This window comes from Enhydra lutris, unplaced genomic scaffold (genome assembly GCF_002288905.1).
Source record: "Enhydra lutris kenyoni isolate GAN:26980312 unplaced genomic scaffold, ASM228890v2 scaffoldscaffold55, whole genome shotgun sequence".
Taxonomy (NCBI): Eukaryota; Metazoa; Chordata; class Mammalia; order Carnivora; family Mustelidae; genus Enhydra; species Enhydra lutris.
In genome coordinates, this window is record NW_019154139.1 from 594,890 (window position 1) to 607,821 (window position 12,932).

The 12,932-nt window shown below is 52.2% G+C and overlaps 1 protein-coding gene across 1 annotated transcript in view; it reads right to left on the reverse strand.

Moving 5' to 3' along the window:
• The window catches only part of LOC111157580 (Mov10 RISC complex RNA helicase like 1), a 58,151-nt gene extending 46,887 nt beyond the window's left edge, over nucleotides 1-11,264 (reverse strand). Inside the window, exons 1-3 of the mRNA XM_022519118.1 lie at nucleotides 11,168-11,264; nucleotides 10,045-10,229; nucleotides 5,967-6,129 (exon numbers count right to left, since the gene is read on the reverse strand). Of these exons, the coding sequence (XP_022374826.1) occupies nucleotides 5,967-6,129; nucleotides 10,045-10,229; nucleotides 11,168-11,264 (445 nt within the window). The remainder of the gene's footprint in view (nucleotides 1-5,966; nucleotides 6,130-10,044; nucleotides 10,230-11,167) is intronic.
• Nucleotides 11,265-12,932: the final 1,668 nt, after the last annotated feature.

Sequence of the window (12,932 nt, forward strand, 5' to 3'; positions counted from 1 at the left end):
TTCTCTTCTGGGTTTCCCCAATTAATCGGAGCAGTGGATGCAACAGACTTGCCTTTCTGCAGTCTTACCCTCTCCAGCCTGCGAGGGCAAAGGCAGGGAGCCCAGAGAGGCTTGTGGCTCACATGGTCAAACACCTGGCTTGTGCAGTTTCAGGATCCCATGTGGTTTCCAATATTCCCCATGTTTTTCCTATGTGTTATTCCTAATTGCAACAAAATAGGCTCAATAGCACATCTCTTCCACCTCCAGCCTCTAGGGAGTGCGGCTCAAGGTGGCCAACAGTCTAACACAGGCCACTGCTCTCTGTCAGCTCTTCCCAGAAGCAGTGTGAGCGCCCCCCACCCCACCCCGCAGGTGACAAAGGGCTGTGCGCTCACACCTGAGAGTTGGGGTGTCTATGCCAGCTCCGGCGGTGGGGGCGGGGAGCACTCAGTGCCCCTGCCAGGTCCTGGGGTGTCGGGGGGTGGCCAGGCAGCTGTGCTGCGGCCTGCAGGAGGCAAGGTGCCCTGGGCTGCCACTGGCTGGTGGGCAGGAATGCTGGGCAACTGCAGGCTCAAGGACATGCCGTGGCTTAACCATCTGTCCGTCCATGACACAGGAAGCACCGTCTGAGAGGGTCTGTTATGGTGCACGGTGTGAAGCTACAACAGGTTTTGCAGTACTTTTGACAGCCATCAGTTCAAGGGACAGAAGCACAGGGACACCCGAGTGGCTCCAGCAGGGAAGTGTCTGACTCTGGATCTCGGCTCAGGTCACAGTCTCAGGGTTGTGGGATGGAGCCACTGTGCAAGGCTCTGTGCTCAGCGGGGAGTCTGCCCGGGAGTCTCCCTTTCCCTCTGCCCCTCCCCACTGTAGTACATGTGCACTCTCTCTAAAAAAGTAAAAATTAAAAAATACACAAACAAAAACTGAAAGTGCACAATTTAAAACTGAATTTGTTTCTCGAGAAAGCTGGTGACAAACACCCGAGAGCCCAAACATCTCCTGACAGGTACCGATCAGCACGAGGGCCACAGTGGTACCACTGACGGCGTGGAACCAGAAGAGAAACCTGCTAGAGCCGTCGGCTTCCAGGCAAGGTGGCATTTTAAGAGGATAGGCCCGGAAGCACAATTTTACAGGTTAGGACATACTTATATGTTGACTTAAAAATCAAGACTTTATTTATCAAATATTTAACATAATTCCACTAATTTTTTATTCCAAATCTCTTCAGATACACGTGAAAAAGGAAGCAATGTGCTAGTTTTATAAACAGTTATCTCGAAGAGAAAAAAACCAGCAAAACAAATTCAAATAACAGTGTGATTTTTTCCCCCCATCAGAATCATGGAATCAGGGATATCTGGGCAGCTCAGCTGGTTAAGCATCTGCCTTCAGCTTAGGTCATGATCTCGGGGTCCTGGGACTGAGCCCCGAGTTGGGCTTCCTGCTTAGTGGGGAGCCTGTTTATTCCTCTGCCTCTGCACCTCTCTCTCAAAGAAAATCTTTAAAAAAGAAAATAAATTGCAGTTATTGAAAATACAGCTTGTAAACAGAAGACAGCGATGCTCCTTTCTACCAAAGCAGCAGAGGGAACGAAGCCACGAGGCCCCCGGAGCCTGCCTGGCACCTGCGGCGTAAAGCTGAAGTCGTACGATGGGATTCCACACGATCCCGGCCTGTGCCAAGTCTTCCAAAAAAGCTCTGATGTTTAACTGGGTAAACAGATACTCTGTCATGGGATGCGGAAATGGACAAGACGTACCAATTTACAGCATCCACATTTGATTTGACACTCAAAAAAATCTTAGAGACAACTCATTTGATGAGTTTTAATTTATGAGAGCATTTGATCACCTTTGCACTCATAGAGGCAAACAAACAGGCCTTGTAAAAAAACATCTCGGCTGACATAGTCAACAAGTCTCAATAGAAAAATACCAGACGTGGGGCGCCTGGGTGGCTCAGTCGTTGAGCGTCTGCCTTCGGCTCGGATCATGATCCCAGGGTCCTGGCATCGGGCCTTGCATCGGGTTCCCTGCTTGGCGGGAGCCCGCTTCTTCTTCTCCCACTCCCCTGCTTGTGTTCCCTCTCTCCCTGTCTCTCTCTGTCAAATAAATAAATTTTTAAAAAAAGAAAAAAAGAAAAATACCAGACTTAAGGATTTTGTAGAATTTGCTCTGAGCTTACTAATATTTTCTCAATTAAAAGTGTTATAGCCTAAAGGGAAAGCCAGTCAAAGGCTTCAGTTTCAAGTTTATCAACCATAAAATAGTTTAAAGATTCCAAACCACTGAATAAAAAATGAAATTAGATACTAAAAAATTTATGTTTCTAATTTTATTAATTTTTTTCTTTTTAAATATTAAGATTTTATTTACTGGTTTGAGAGAGAGTGAGAAAATGTGTGCACGTGGTGGGGCGGAGACTCGGGAGCAGAGGGAAAGGGAGAGAGAAGATCTCAACCAGACTTCCGCTGAGCCAAGTGTGGAGCCCAGTTAAGGGGGCTGGATCTCACGACCCTGAGATCATGAACTGAGCTGAAGTCAAGAGTCAGACGCTTAACCAACTGAGCCACCTATGCGCCCAGTGTATGTTTTTAATATTAGTGACATGGTGTTAGAAATGGGGAAAAATTACAACGTTATTATGTGTCAAGAATATAACAACTGAATAATATTAAGTGATTTTAATAGGCCCAAGTATTCTTTTTCTAAAGAAACTTCTGCAGTTTCTGAATAATGCTACTTTAAAGGTCCGCCAGTGTAGTAAAATCCGTCTGCTCATCAATATGCAAGTATCCAAAAAATGATTTAATTCCTTTTCACACCTCTTCCCACTTCTCAGTGTGTACCAGTGTGGACACGAAGTGACGTGATCACCCCGGCTATGACTCCAGCCATGGGAGAGGAGAGAGCCACTGTCAGAACATGAGGTGGGGGTGTGATCCTAACCTCTCTCCCCTGCCTTCTGCCAGTCGCTGGGAGCTCTCCTTAGGCTAATCCCAACCCAAAGCCAGAGGGCAAGGCTGGGCGGTCCCTACTGGGCAGGCAGAACAGGGAGGATACAGAAGGGCACCAGAGGCTGAAGACCTCCGGCCTCAGGAGAGGGTGTTCAGAGAGCTGGGCCAGCTGCTGGGTCGAGGTTTTCAGAGAGAAAATCTCAGGCCCTCAGGGACGCAGGCAGATGAAAAGCAGGGCCTGAAGAGGTGCACTGGTCACTAAGGCCCAGCCCCACGCACGGCACGGCGCCCTGTCCTGTGTGTGGCACCGGTTCCTGGGCCTGGTGAAAGGGCTCAGGAAGGACCCATGGCACTTGTTCTTTAACTCACAAATGGGTCCATAAACCAGTTTAAGTTGACAAGAAAAAAATAACCTGACTTGTGACCCGGGCTGGGAGCTCGGGTCACACCAGTTACGTGGATATGCAGATGTCACAGGGCTACCCACTGCTTGCCCTGCGAAGAAAGAGGAAAGAAGTGGGTCGGTCGCGCAGTCGGGACTCTAGATCCCGCTCTTAGGTGACTCCTACCCAGGGACATTCTGTCTCCCAGCCACGTCCACAGACATTCGAGGTTCTCAAAACTGGGGGCTAGGATGGCAGTAACCGGCATCTAGTGGGTAGAGGTCAGAGATGCTGCTGAACACATTCCACAATTCACACAGCGGTCACCAAAATGGAACGGCCAGCCTCAAACGTCACCGCGCAGAGCACAAGAAAGCTGCTTAGGCTGAATGCCCAATTCCATTCTAACAGCCTTGGGCAAAAGGGTTAAGGAATAACTGGATATTCATGTGTAAAACAGATTGGGCGCTTCTCCCCATGTTAAGAATTCCCATGAATAGGAGGAGGGCACCTGGCTGGCTCAGTGGGTACAGTACGTACCTCTTAATTTTGGGGTTGTGAGCTCAAGCCCCATGCTGGGGGCTGGGGGTAGCATTCTCTTAAAAAAACCAAACCAAAACAAAAACTTAGAAAAAGAATTCCCATGCGTGTGATTTGTGGGCCGAGTCATCCATCATGTGGATGAAGAGTCATCCACAAAACTGGGCTGATGGCCACCACTGCCTTTACAGTCTGAGACTGAGGGGACTCTGTGATCCTGACACCTTACCTCCCACCTTCACACTCTTCAGTATTCACAGGCTCACACCTGTCCCCAGTGACACCCCTTCCTGAAGCAGCCAGACCTTGCTCAACTCCCACGCTCGCTGCGCACAGCTGAAGACTCTCTCAGGTTACTCTGGAAGGGTCCGAACCCAACCTGAGCTTCACCTGGCCCCTCCTCACAGAGCCCTTGGTCTGCTCTGCACACAGGGACGCTGGGCCTTACGAGCCCCAGAGGAATCCTAAGCTGGTCCACCTCCTGCCCTACCACAGCCACCCAGTTCCTGCAGAGCAGAAAACCGTGTCCTGTCTATTCTCCCTTCCATTAGAGCACATTCTACAAAACTGTGCCGGGCCCAACGTAAGCCCTTCCAGTATTTGCTGAATGAATGCCAAAAAAGCACCGGTATATTCTAACTCTCCCTTAAGTAAATGAAACATCTAGCCCAATTCCTCCTCCTCCCACTTTCCGATCAGGGATGTGCAATGGAATCCTGCCACCTGTTTTTGCAAATACAGTTTGACAGGAACGCGCTGCACCTTTCTGCTCCCGTGCTGCCTACGGGCCTGTGTTCACGCTACCATCAACCTCGAGGTAAGGAGCTGCAAGGGACCACGCGGCCCACAAGCTTTACTCTCTGGCCTTCTCCAGAAAAGGCCTGTGACCTTTATTTTGGACACCCATGATCTTTTTTCACATTGTGATTTCTCTTCCAAGGATGTTCATTTTGCTGTGGAGGTCAGGCCGTCAGCTGTTTGTCTCTCTGAGCCCGACTTTCACAGCTCAAGAAGACTTCAGAAAGTCTTAACAGAATGCCTTGACCCGTGCTTCAGGTACCAGTCCTCATGGTCAACTACTTCAGCACCTTCCAACAGTATCTGCGGCATGAACTGAGTCCCTGTGTGGGAGTGGCCTCCTGTCGCATAGTTACAGGGACCTAGCAATTCCCTCTGAAGCTGAGGAACTGCAGGATCGATTTTGCCAGAACTGAGAGTTTTCTGGCAGAACAGAGATTTAAAACCCCCAGCCATCTGTCAATTTCATTTCGGAGGCTTCCAGGGTTAGCAACCAAGGTCAGAATCACGGCTTTTACACCTAAGAAAAGTAGAACAGCAAGCGGCCAGGGGGGCTGAGCTCATCGACCTCCTGCACTGGGCTCCTGGGCAGCTGAGGTGGGAGAGAATTGTGGCTCTCCCTCTCTCAACGTGTGGCTGGCAGGGTGAGCAGCTGGAATTCAGCTCGGAAACCACCCTGCTCATGCGGTTTTCCAATCTCGCCCAATTCCAAGGCATGTACAGGTCTGTTTCTCCTTGGGAGGAAGGTCTAAGGTCTTCCTCATCTTGCTTCCCTACTGTGTTACTCCCGACCCATCACTGTAGACAGCAGTACACAGTCAACTGTTGTTAAACTCAAGAATGGCATTAACAAATTATATATTTACACGTAAAAACAAAATTTGATAGTTAAAAACAAATGCAATTAGAAACGGATATACATTTGTGGGAAGAACAAAGCTATCCCCAAGTCCTATTTTAAAACATTCGAAGTACCGTAAAAACAGCAGGTGCCTTGTACATCTATGACGCTGTTGACTTGGATTAGTAACAATACTTACTTGAAAGGAACAATTACCCAGAAATGAGTGACTCCGTTCCAACAAACGGCACAAAACCCATCACAGCAGCCTACACCATCTATGCCGCTGGGAGCCAGCTCCTGGCGAAGGAATTCTCGTCCAAAACCACTCCAAAAACAAAGCTCGCTCAAATTTGGCACTTTCATGTATGTAACCATCTCAAAGCTAATTCATAAAATTAAAAAAAAAAAAACACAGAAAACTTCATCTCAAAAGTGAGCAGAAACCCATCTGACATACCTTCGCAAACGCTCTCCAGAGAGAAGTATGTGGTCTGACTGATGTAGCCCGCACCCTCCGTCAGCGAAGTCACACAGCCGATCAGCACCCGGGGGCTGGAGTGCGACAGCCCGCTGCCCTGGCTCTTGCTGTCGTCTTCCCACTTATCAGAGACGGCCTCCACCTGTAAGACACCCTGCTACTCAAACCACAAGAAAAGGCCTGTAAGAGAAGCAGACTACAGGAAAGTATCTCATGAAGACCGATACTAAAAATCCTCAACAAAATACTAGGAAACCAAACACGAGAGTGTATTAATAGGGTACCACAGCGCAACCAAGGCCAGTTTATCCGGAATACAAAGACGTTTCACACATGAAAGCTCATCAGTATAATACACCGCTCGTTGCTAAAACAAAGGGAAAAAATACACAAAATTCCCCGCTGACGCAGAGAAAACATGTGAGAAAACAACACCCTTTCATGAGCGAACGCTCCGACTCCAAACCTGAAGATTTCCTCAACACGATCAAGCGCACATAGGAAAAACCCGCGCCTGACCTCACATTCGATGATGGAAAAATTGGAAGGTTTTCCGTTAGGATAAGGAACTAGGCAAGGAAACTTTGCTACATTTGTTCAAAAATAGTATTCAGGCCCTAACCAGAGAAACTGGACAAGAAAAAAATAAAAGGCACCTAAACTAGAAAGAAAAAGTTAAAATATTTGTTTGCAATGGTACGATTTTATATGTAGAAACTGCTAAATATTCCATAAAAATCTGTTAATTTTTAAAATTTCAGCTAATAAATTCAGCAAACTTGTAGAATACAAGATCAATATAGAAAAATCAACCTCATATATACACACTCACAATGAACGAGACAAAAACAGAAATTTGGAAAACAATTCCCTTTACAATACCATCAAAAAATAATAAAACACTTAGGAATAAAGTTAAGCAAAAAGATGAAATACATACACTAAAAACTACAAAACGTGGCTGAGAGAAGTTAAAAAGAAGACACAGATGGACAAAGCATTCATGGACTAGAAGACCTAATATTAAGATATCAATACTCTCCAATGTGATGGACAGATTCAATGTAATCCCTCTCGAAATCCCAGTAACATTTTCAATGGTATTCTAAAGTTCACGTGGACTCTCAAGGGACCCTGAACAACAAAAACAGTCTTGAAAAGGAGAACAAAGTCCTATAAAGCTACAGTAATCAAGAGCACGGTCGTGCCATAAAGACAAACGTAAGACCTATGGTAAAGAATATGGGCAAGCGATCTTCAACCAGGGTGCCAAGATCACTCAAAGGAGAAAAGGTATTCCCGACTGTGCAGTCCTCTCGAAAAATGGTGCTGAGGGGCGCCTGGGTGGCTCAGTGGGTTAAAGCCTCTGCCTTCGGCTCAGGTCATGATCCCAGGTCCTGGGATCGAGCCCCGTGTCGGGCTCTCTGCTCAGCGGGGAGCCTGCTTCCCCCTCTCTCTCTGCCTGCCTCTCTGCCTGCTTGTGATCTCTGCCTGTCAAATAAATAAATAAAATCTTAAAAAAAAATGGTGCTGAGAAAACGACACTAACGCGCAACTGAACGAAGGCAAACCTTTACCCAACACCATATTAAAAACTTAACACAAGGTGGATCAGACTTACATGTAAGAGCTAGAACTATTAAACTTTTAGAAGCAAGCAAAGGTGAAAATCTTCATGATCTTGGATTAATCAATGACTTTTTCATTGTGATATCAAAAGCACAGTCAACTAAAAAAAGGATAAATTCCACTTCACCAAAATTTAAAACGTCTGTGTACTGAAGAAAACGATCAAGAGAAGCTGAAAAGATAACCCACAGCACAGCAGGAATGCTTGTAGACCACATATTTGATAAAAGATCAATATCCAGAATATATAAAGAATTTCCCTAAGTCAAGAAGAAAATAAGCAAGACAATGAATGTATGGACAGAGAACTTAAATAGACATTTCTCCAAATAAGGTTTATAAATGACCAAGCACAAAAAAGATGTTCAACTGATTATTAAGGGAAGATAAATCAAACCCATAGCAAAACACCACTCCGTATCCACTAGGACGGCTACTCTCAAAAAAAAAAAGAAAGTAACTTGTGTTGGCCAAGATGTAGAAAAACTGGAATCCCTGTGCATTGCTGGAGGGAATAGAAGATGGTGCAGCTACTATGGGAAAGTCTGCTGGTTCCTCGAAGACCTAACCGCAGAATGACTGCGACCTCCGTAATCCCACTGCAAGGCACATACGCAACGGACAACAGGGACTCAGAGACACTTGCTGAGAACGGCACCATGAGCAATAACCAAAAGGCAGAAACACCGCAAGCGTTCATCAGCAGACGACTGTACTAAGTGGAGTCTATACATACAATGGAGTATTCCTCAGCCATTAAGAGGACTAAAATTCTGATACAGGTTACATAGATAAACCTTGAAAATGCTATGCCTAGTCCAACAATGCAAATACAAAAGGACAAATACTGCATGATTCCATGTGTGTGAGATACTAGAAGAGTCAAATTCATAGAGAAAGAAAGTGGAAAGTGAATTATTGTTTTAGGAATGATGGTAAAATTGTGAAAATGATGATAATGGGTATGTACTTGTCACTGGGTTGTATACCAAAAACGGTTAAAACGGTAAATTTTACGTTACGTGTATTTCACCATAGTAAAGCTGCGTATAAGATGAGCACGGAAATCCCACACCCTTCACGAAATCAGCGCGCACTACCTCACGCTGGCAAAGCAAGCGAAGGTCTGAGGGTACTGCCCAAGTGACTCCGGAACCTACTGAAAAGCTGAGAACAGAAACCAAGGAAAGCTCCGGGCCTGAGGAAATGAAGGACAGCTGGAGTACACGCGGTTTCTTTCTTTTTGTAGCACCGCAGGCCAGAGCAACCTACTAGAACTTCCTGCAGCGACAGAGACGCTTTATGTTGTGCGGCATGGTTTGGTAACCACCAGCTGCGCTTAGCACTTAAAATGTGGTTGGTGAAGCTGAGCAATCCTAGTTTATTTACTTTTAATACGTTTAAGTTAAAATAGCCAACACGACGGATGCTATCACCTTGAATGATGCGATTCTAAAGTTTGTTATTTAAATGTACTGTTTTCTAAAAACATTTTATTTATGTATTTGACAGACGTAAGTCACAAGCAGGCAGAGAGGCAGGCAGAGAGAGAGAAGCAGGCTCCCCGCTGAGCAGAGAGCCTGACACAGGTCGATCCCAGGACCCTGGGATCATGCCTGAGCCGAAGGCGGAGGCGTAACCCACGGAGCCACCCAGGCACCCCAGTAATACTGTTTTTAAGCGGAAACAATTGATGGTAGAGTCCACTAATTATCTTTGCGAACTGGATTACAAGGTCCACTCTTTCTGCCCCTTGGAGTTTGTGGAGCCTGCGGGAACAGGACTCCTGAAGCAACAAATGTGTCTGGAAGGCTACGGTCCAAGGCCATTCTTACTGGCTACAAGTGGGACCCCTGGAACCGGCGGAGGACACAGCGCTTCTTAAAATCGGGAGCGTTTATGCTCAGAGGAAACGGCTTCCGACCAGGCAAGACTCGTGCTTCTGTGCACAAAGCACAGAACAAGAGAGTGAGTCCTGGTGGCAAACCTACCCAAACCAGAGTTGCCTGGGGAAAGTAGCTGGTGCTCCTGGAAACAGTGGCATGGTTTGTGCCAAACTCTGAAGCCACCCTCGTGCTAGAGTCACCGGCCGCAAAATGCGCGGGATGCTGAGCACCTCGAGGGTTTAAACTTACAGAAAAACAGCTACACAGGGGTGTGGATTCGCTACAAAGAAAAAGGCTGCACGATGATCGTTTTAAACGACGTTTTAAAGCGCCAGAACGGAAGCGTTAAGACTCTGCCACGACGCGAAAGCACAGACGCGAGGCGCGCTCTCAGCGACACGCTTCTGCGTCGTTGCGGGAACCGGCCGAAACTCCCGTGGAGGTCTCCGGACAGAAACCGAGAGCGCCCTGCGCAGGCCCCGGGGCTGACTGAAGGCCCAGCCCAGCGCGCACACAGGCGCTGCAAACCGCGCAGGCCTTACCCTGACCGCTTTGAGTCCCCGGGACACCTGGTCTTCTTGCACAACCGCAATAACTTCCTGCCCCACGTCGAGCAGCACTTTGCTCGCCACAGCTTCGCTGGAGAAGTAGATCAGATCGTCGATCATGCCGTAGTCGCTGCAGTACCTTGTCACGACACCCCGGACGGTCTTCAGCTGGGTGCCACCTGCGACGCACACAACGGCGCTGCAGCCCCGCGGGGAAAAGCAAACCTACCCTGCAGAGAAAGGCGGGGTCCAGGAGCGCGGGCGGCGGGGGCCCTCGGGGGCGGGGGCGGTCTCCTGGAAGCAGGGTTTGTCCTCCGAGGCTACAGGTGACGGTGGGGGACCGCGCAGCCAGACTCCCTGGGTCTGCGTCCCGGCTCCCCGGCCGCCGCGCGTGCGCCTCCGGGCTCGCTCTCAGTGGTAACGCGGAGACCGGCTCTACCCACGCGACGGTCTGGGGGGGCGTGACCGAAGCGGGTCCAGCGCAGAGGCCGGGACGCGAGCTCATACCGGCACGCGGCCCCTTACTGCGTGCTGCCGCCACTCCTGTGCTCCCTCCCGACCGACACATCAGGACGGCTGTGCGGACACGGGGCGTCGCCTCCCCGACCTCCCCGAGCGCGGCGCCGGAACACCGTCCGGCCTGCAGGCTGGCAAGCCCTCGGGGCGCAGCGACTGTCCCCACTACCGGCCAGGCTCCCTGCAGCCGCCGTGCTCGAGGGTCCCCAGTGCGGCTCGGCCGGTCCTCGTCAGACTCGGGAAAGACCTGAGCCGCGCGGGGTCGGGGCCGCGGAGGATTCAGAGCTGCGGAGGGTCGGGGCCGCGCGGGGTCGGCGCACGGACGGCTCCCCGCGGCTGCTCCGCGGCTCCCTCCGGACACGCTCCGTTCTCCAGAGCTCAGCGACGACCACCAGACCGTCGGCGCCCGGAACTCCGCGCCCACGGGGAGGACGGACGCAAGCTCGGTGCAGGGTGAGCCGCACGGACCCTGCCGCCGCCCGCTCCGCCCACACGCGGGGCCCCTGCTCCCACCCCGCGCCCAGCCCACGCGCACACGGGCCTGTCGCCCCCGCACGAGGCTCCCCTCCTCGCCCGCCCGGGGCCCCGCCCCGCGAGGCACCTTCCGCGAGCTCGGACCCTGGCGGCCCCGCGTCCTCGGCAGGGCCGTCCGCCCTCCTCCAGAAGAACGCCACCAGCTTGGTCGCGAGTCGCAGCATGTTCCGGCCGCCGCCTCAGATGCCGCACCGCCCGCCGCCGTTGGAGCGTCCGCACGCGGCCACGCGCTTCCCGCCGCCCTCGGCCAATGGGGTCGGCGCGCCCGCGCCTGCGTCCCCGCTTCGCAGCTCGGCCAATGGGGTCGGCGCGCCCGCGCCTGCGCCCACCGCTTCTCTGCTCGGCCAATGGACTCGCCGCATGCGCCGCGGCCGTTAGCAGCTGGTGGTTGGCGGTTGGCGACCGTTAGCACGCGCCGGGTGAGGCGAGGTGCCGGTGAGCGAGACGTCGTGCTGGGCGCCAGGTGTCGCGCTGTGGGCGGGGCCTCGTGCGCGCGGGCGTCCTGGGTCCGCCCCCCCGCGCGCCGCCCGTGGGTTCGCTGGCCCGAGCGCGCTGCGGAGGTTCGGCCCCGGTGGCTTGCGGGGCTCGTGTCGTGTCCGCCGGGGCATCTGTGCACGGAGCGAGGCGCCCAACGGTCCCTGGCGTGTCCCTGTTCCCCTTGCGTTGCCTGCAGGGCCCGCGGTGCGGATCGTCGGGCGCAGACCCCCGCGGCCGAGCTGGGGGTCGCCGCCTCCAGCGCTAACCCTGGACCCGCTGCGCTGCCTTTCCTCTGGCTGTTGAGCTTGTGCTCTGACGTCTCCGATCTGCTCGGAGCCGGTCCAGCCGCGGCCTGCACGGCGGGGCGGGCTAGCTGTGGTCACCGGCGCGGACGCGCGGGCCGGGCTTCGGGTTACCGCGAACGAACCGTTCGTGTGGGGGATTTCCCGGCATTTTGTGTTACTTCCTGACTTGATTTCGTCCTGATCGGAGAATGCGGTGTGGACGAGTCCACCCATCCACGTCCGTGTCGGGAGCTGCTCCCGGGCGACCCGGCGGCTCCCTGCCCGGGCCCTGCCCGGGCCGGCGTCGGTGTGACCCGTGCTGTGCTCAGTAGATCGGCCCCGGGGCCCCGGGGTCCTGTGACTCGTGCTGTCCTCAGTTGGTCAGACCGTGGGGGTCGTTGTGACTTGCGAGCTGTCCTTTCAGTAGATTATCCTGGGGACCCCGGGGTCATCGTGGACAGGATGCTGCGGTTTCCTGGGGTGGTGTGACCTGCGTGTTGTCCTTTCAGTAGGTCCGGGGCAGCCTGATCCTTGCGCGTCCCTCTGAGCCGCATCCTTATGATTCCCCTTGGAGAGCCTATGAAGGTCGTCCTTCCCCAACATCTCAGAAGGCAGATGCAGTCTGCATCTCAGACTGGTGCTGGGAACGTACCCCGGAGTGGGGTGGTCCCTGGGTTTTCCTGGGTTGGGGGGCAAACGTGCCCAAGGCAGATGCTGTGGGCCCTGGTCGTGCATGCTGCCAGGGTGCCAAGGAGAGGCTTGGACCGCAGGGTGGCCTGCAGCAGGAGTGTCCACTCCATAAGACCATCCCCCATATCCATCAGCCCTGTGTTCTGGCCTCTCCGACTCGGCTCTTCAGCTGGTCCACGTGGACACCCAACAGACCTACCAGCCTCGGCCTTCAAAACACAGTCGTGTCCACGTCGGTGGAGACATGCTGCCCCTGCACTGCTCCTGGGGAAGCCTTCCGGGCACGGGAGCTCTTGAGCCTCTCACCCCACATCATCCACAGGGCACACCGTCTGGGTGCGTCCACATCCATCCAGAACCTCTCGCCGCTCACCACCCCTG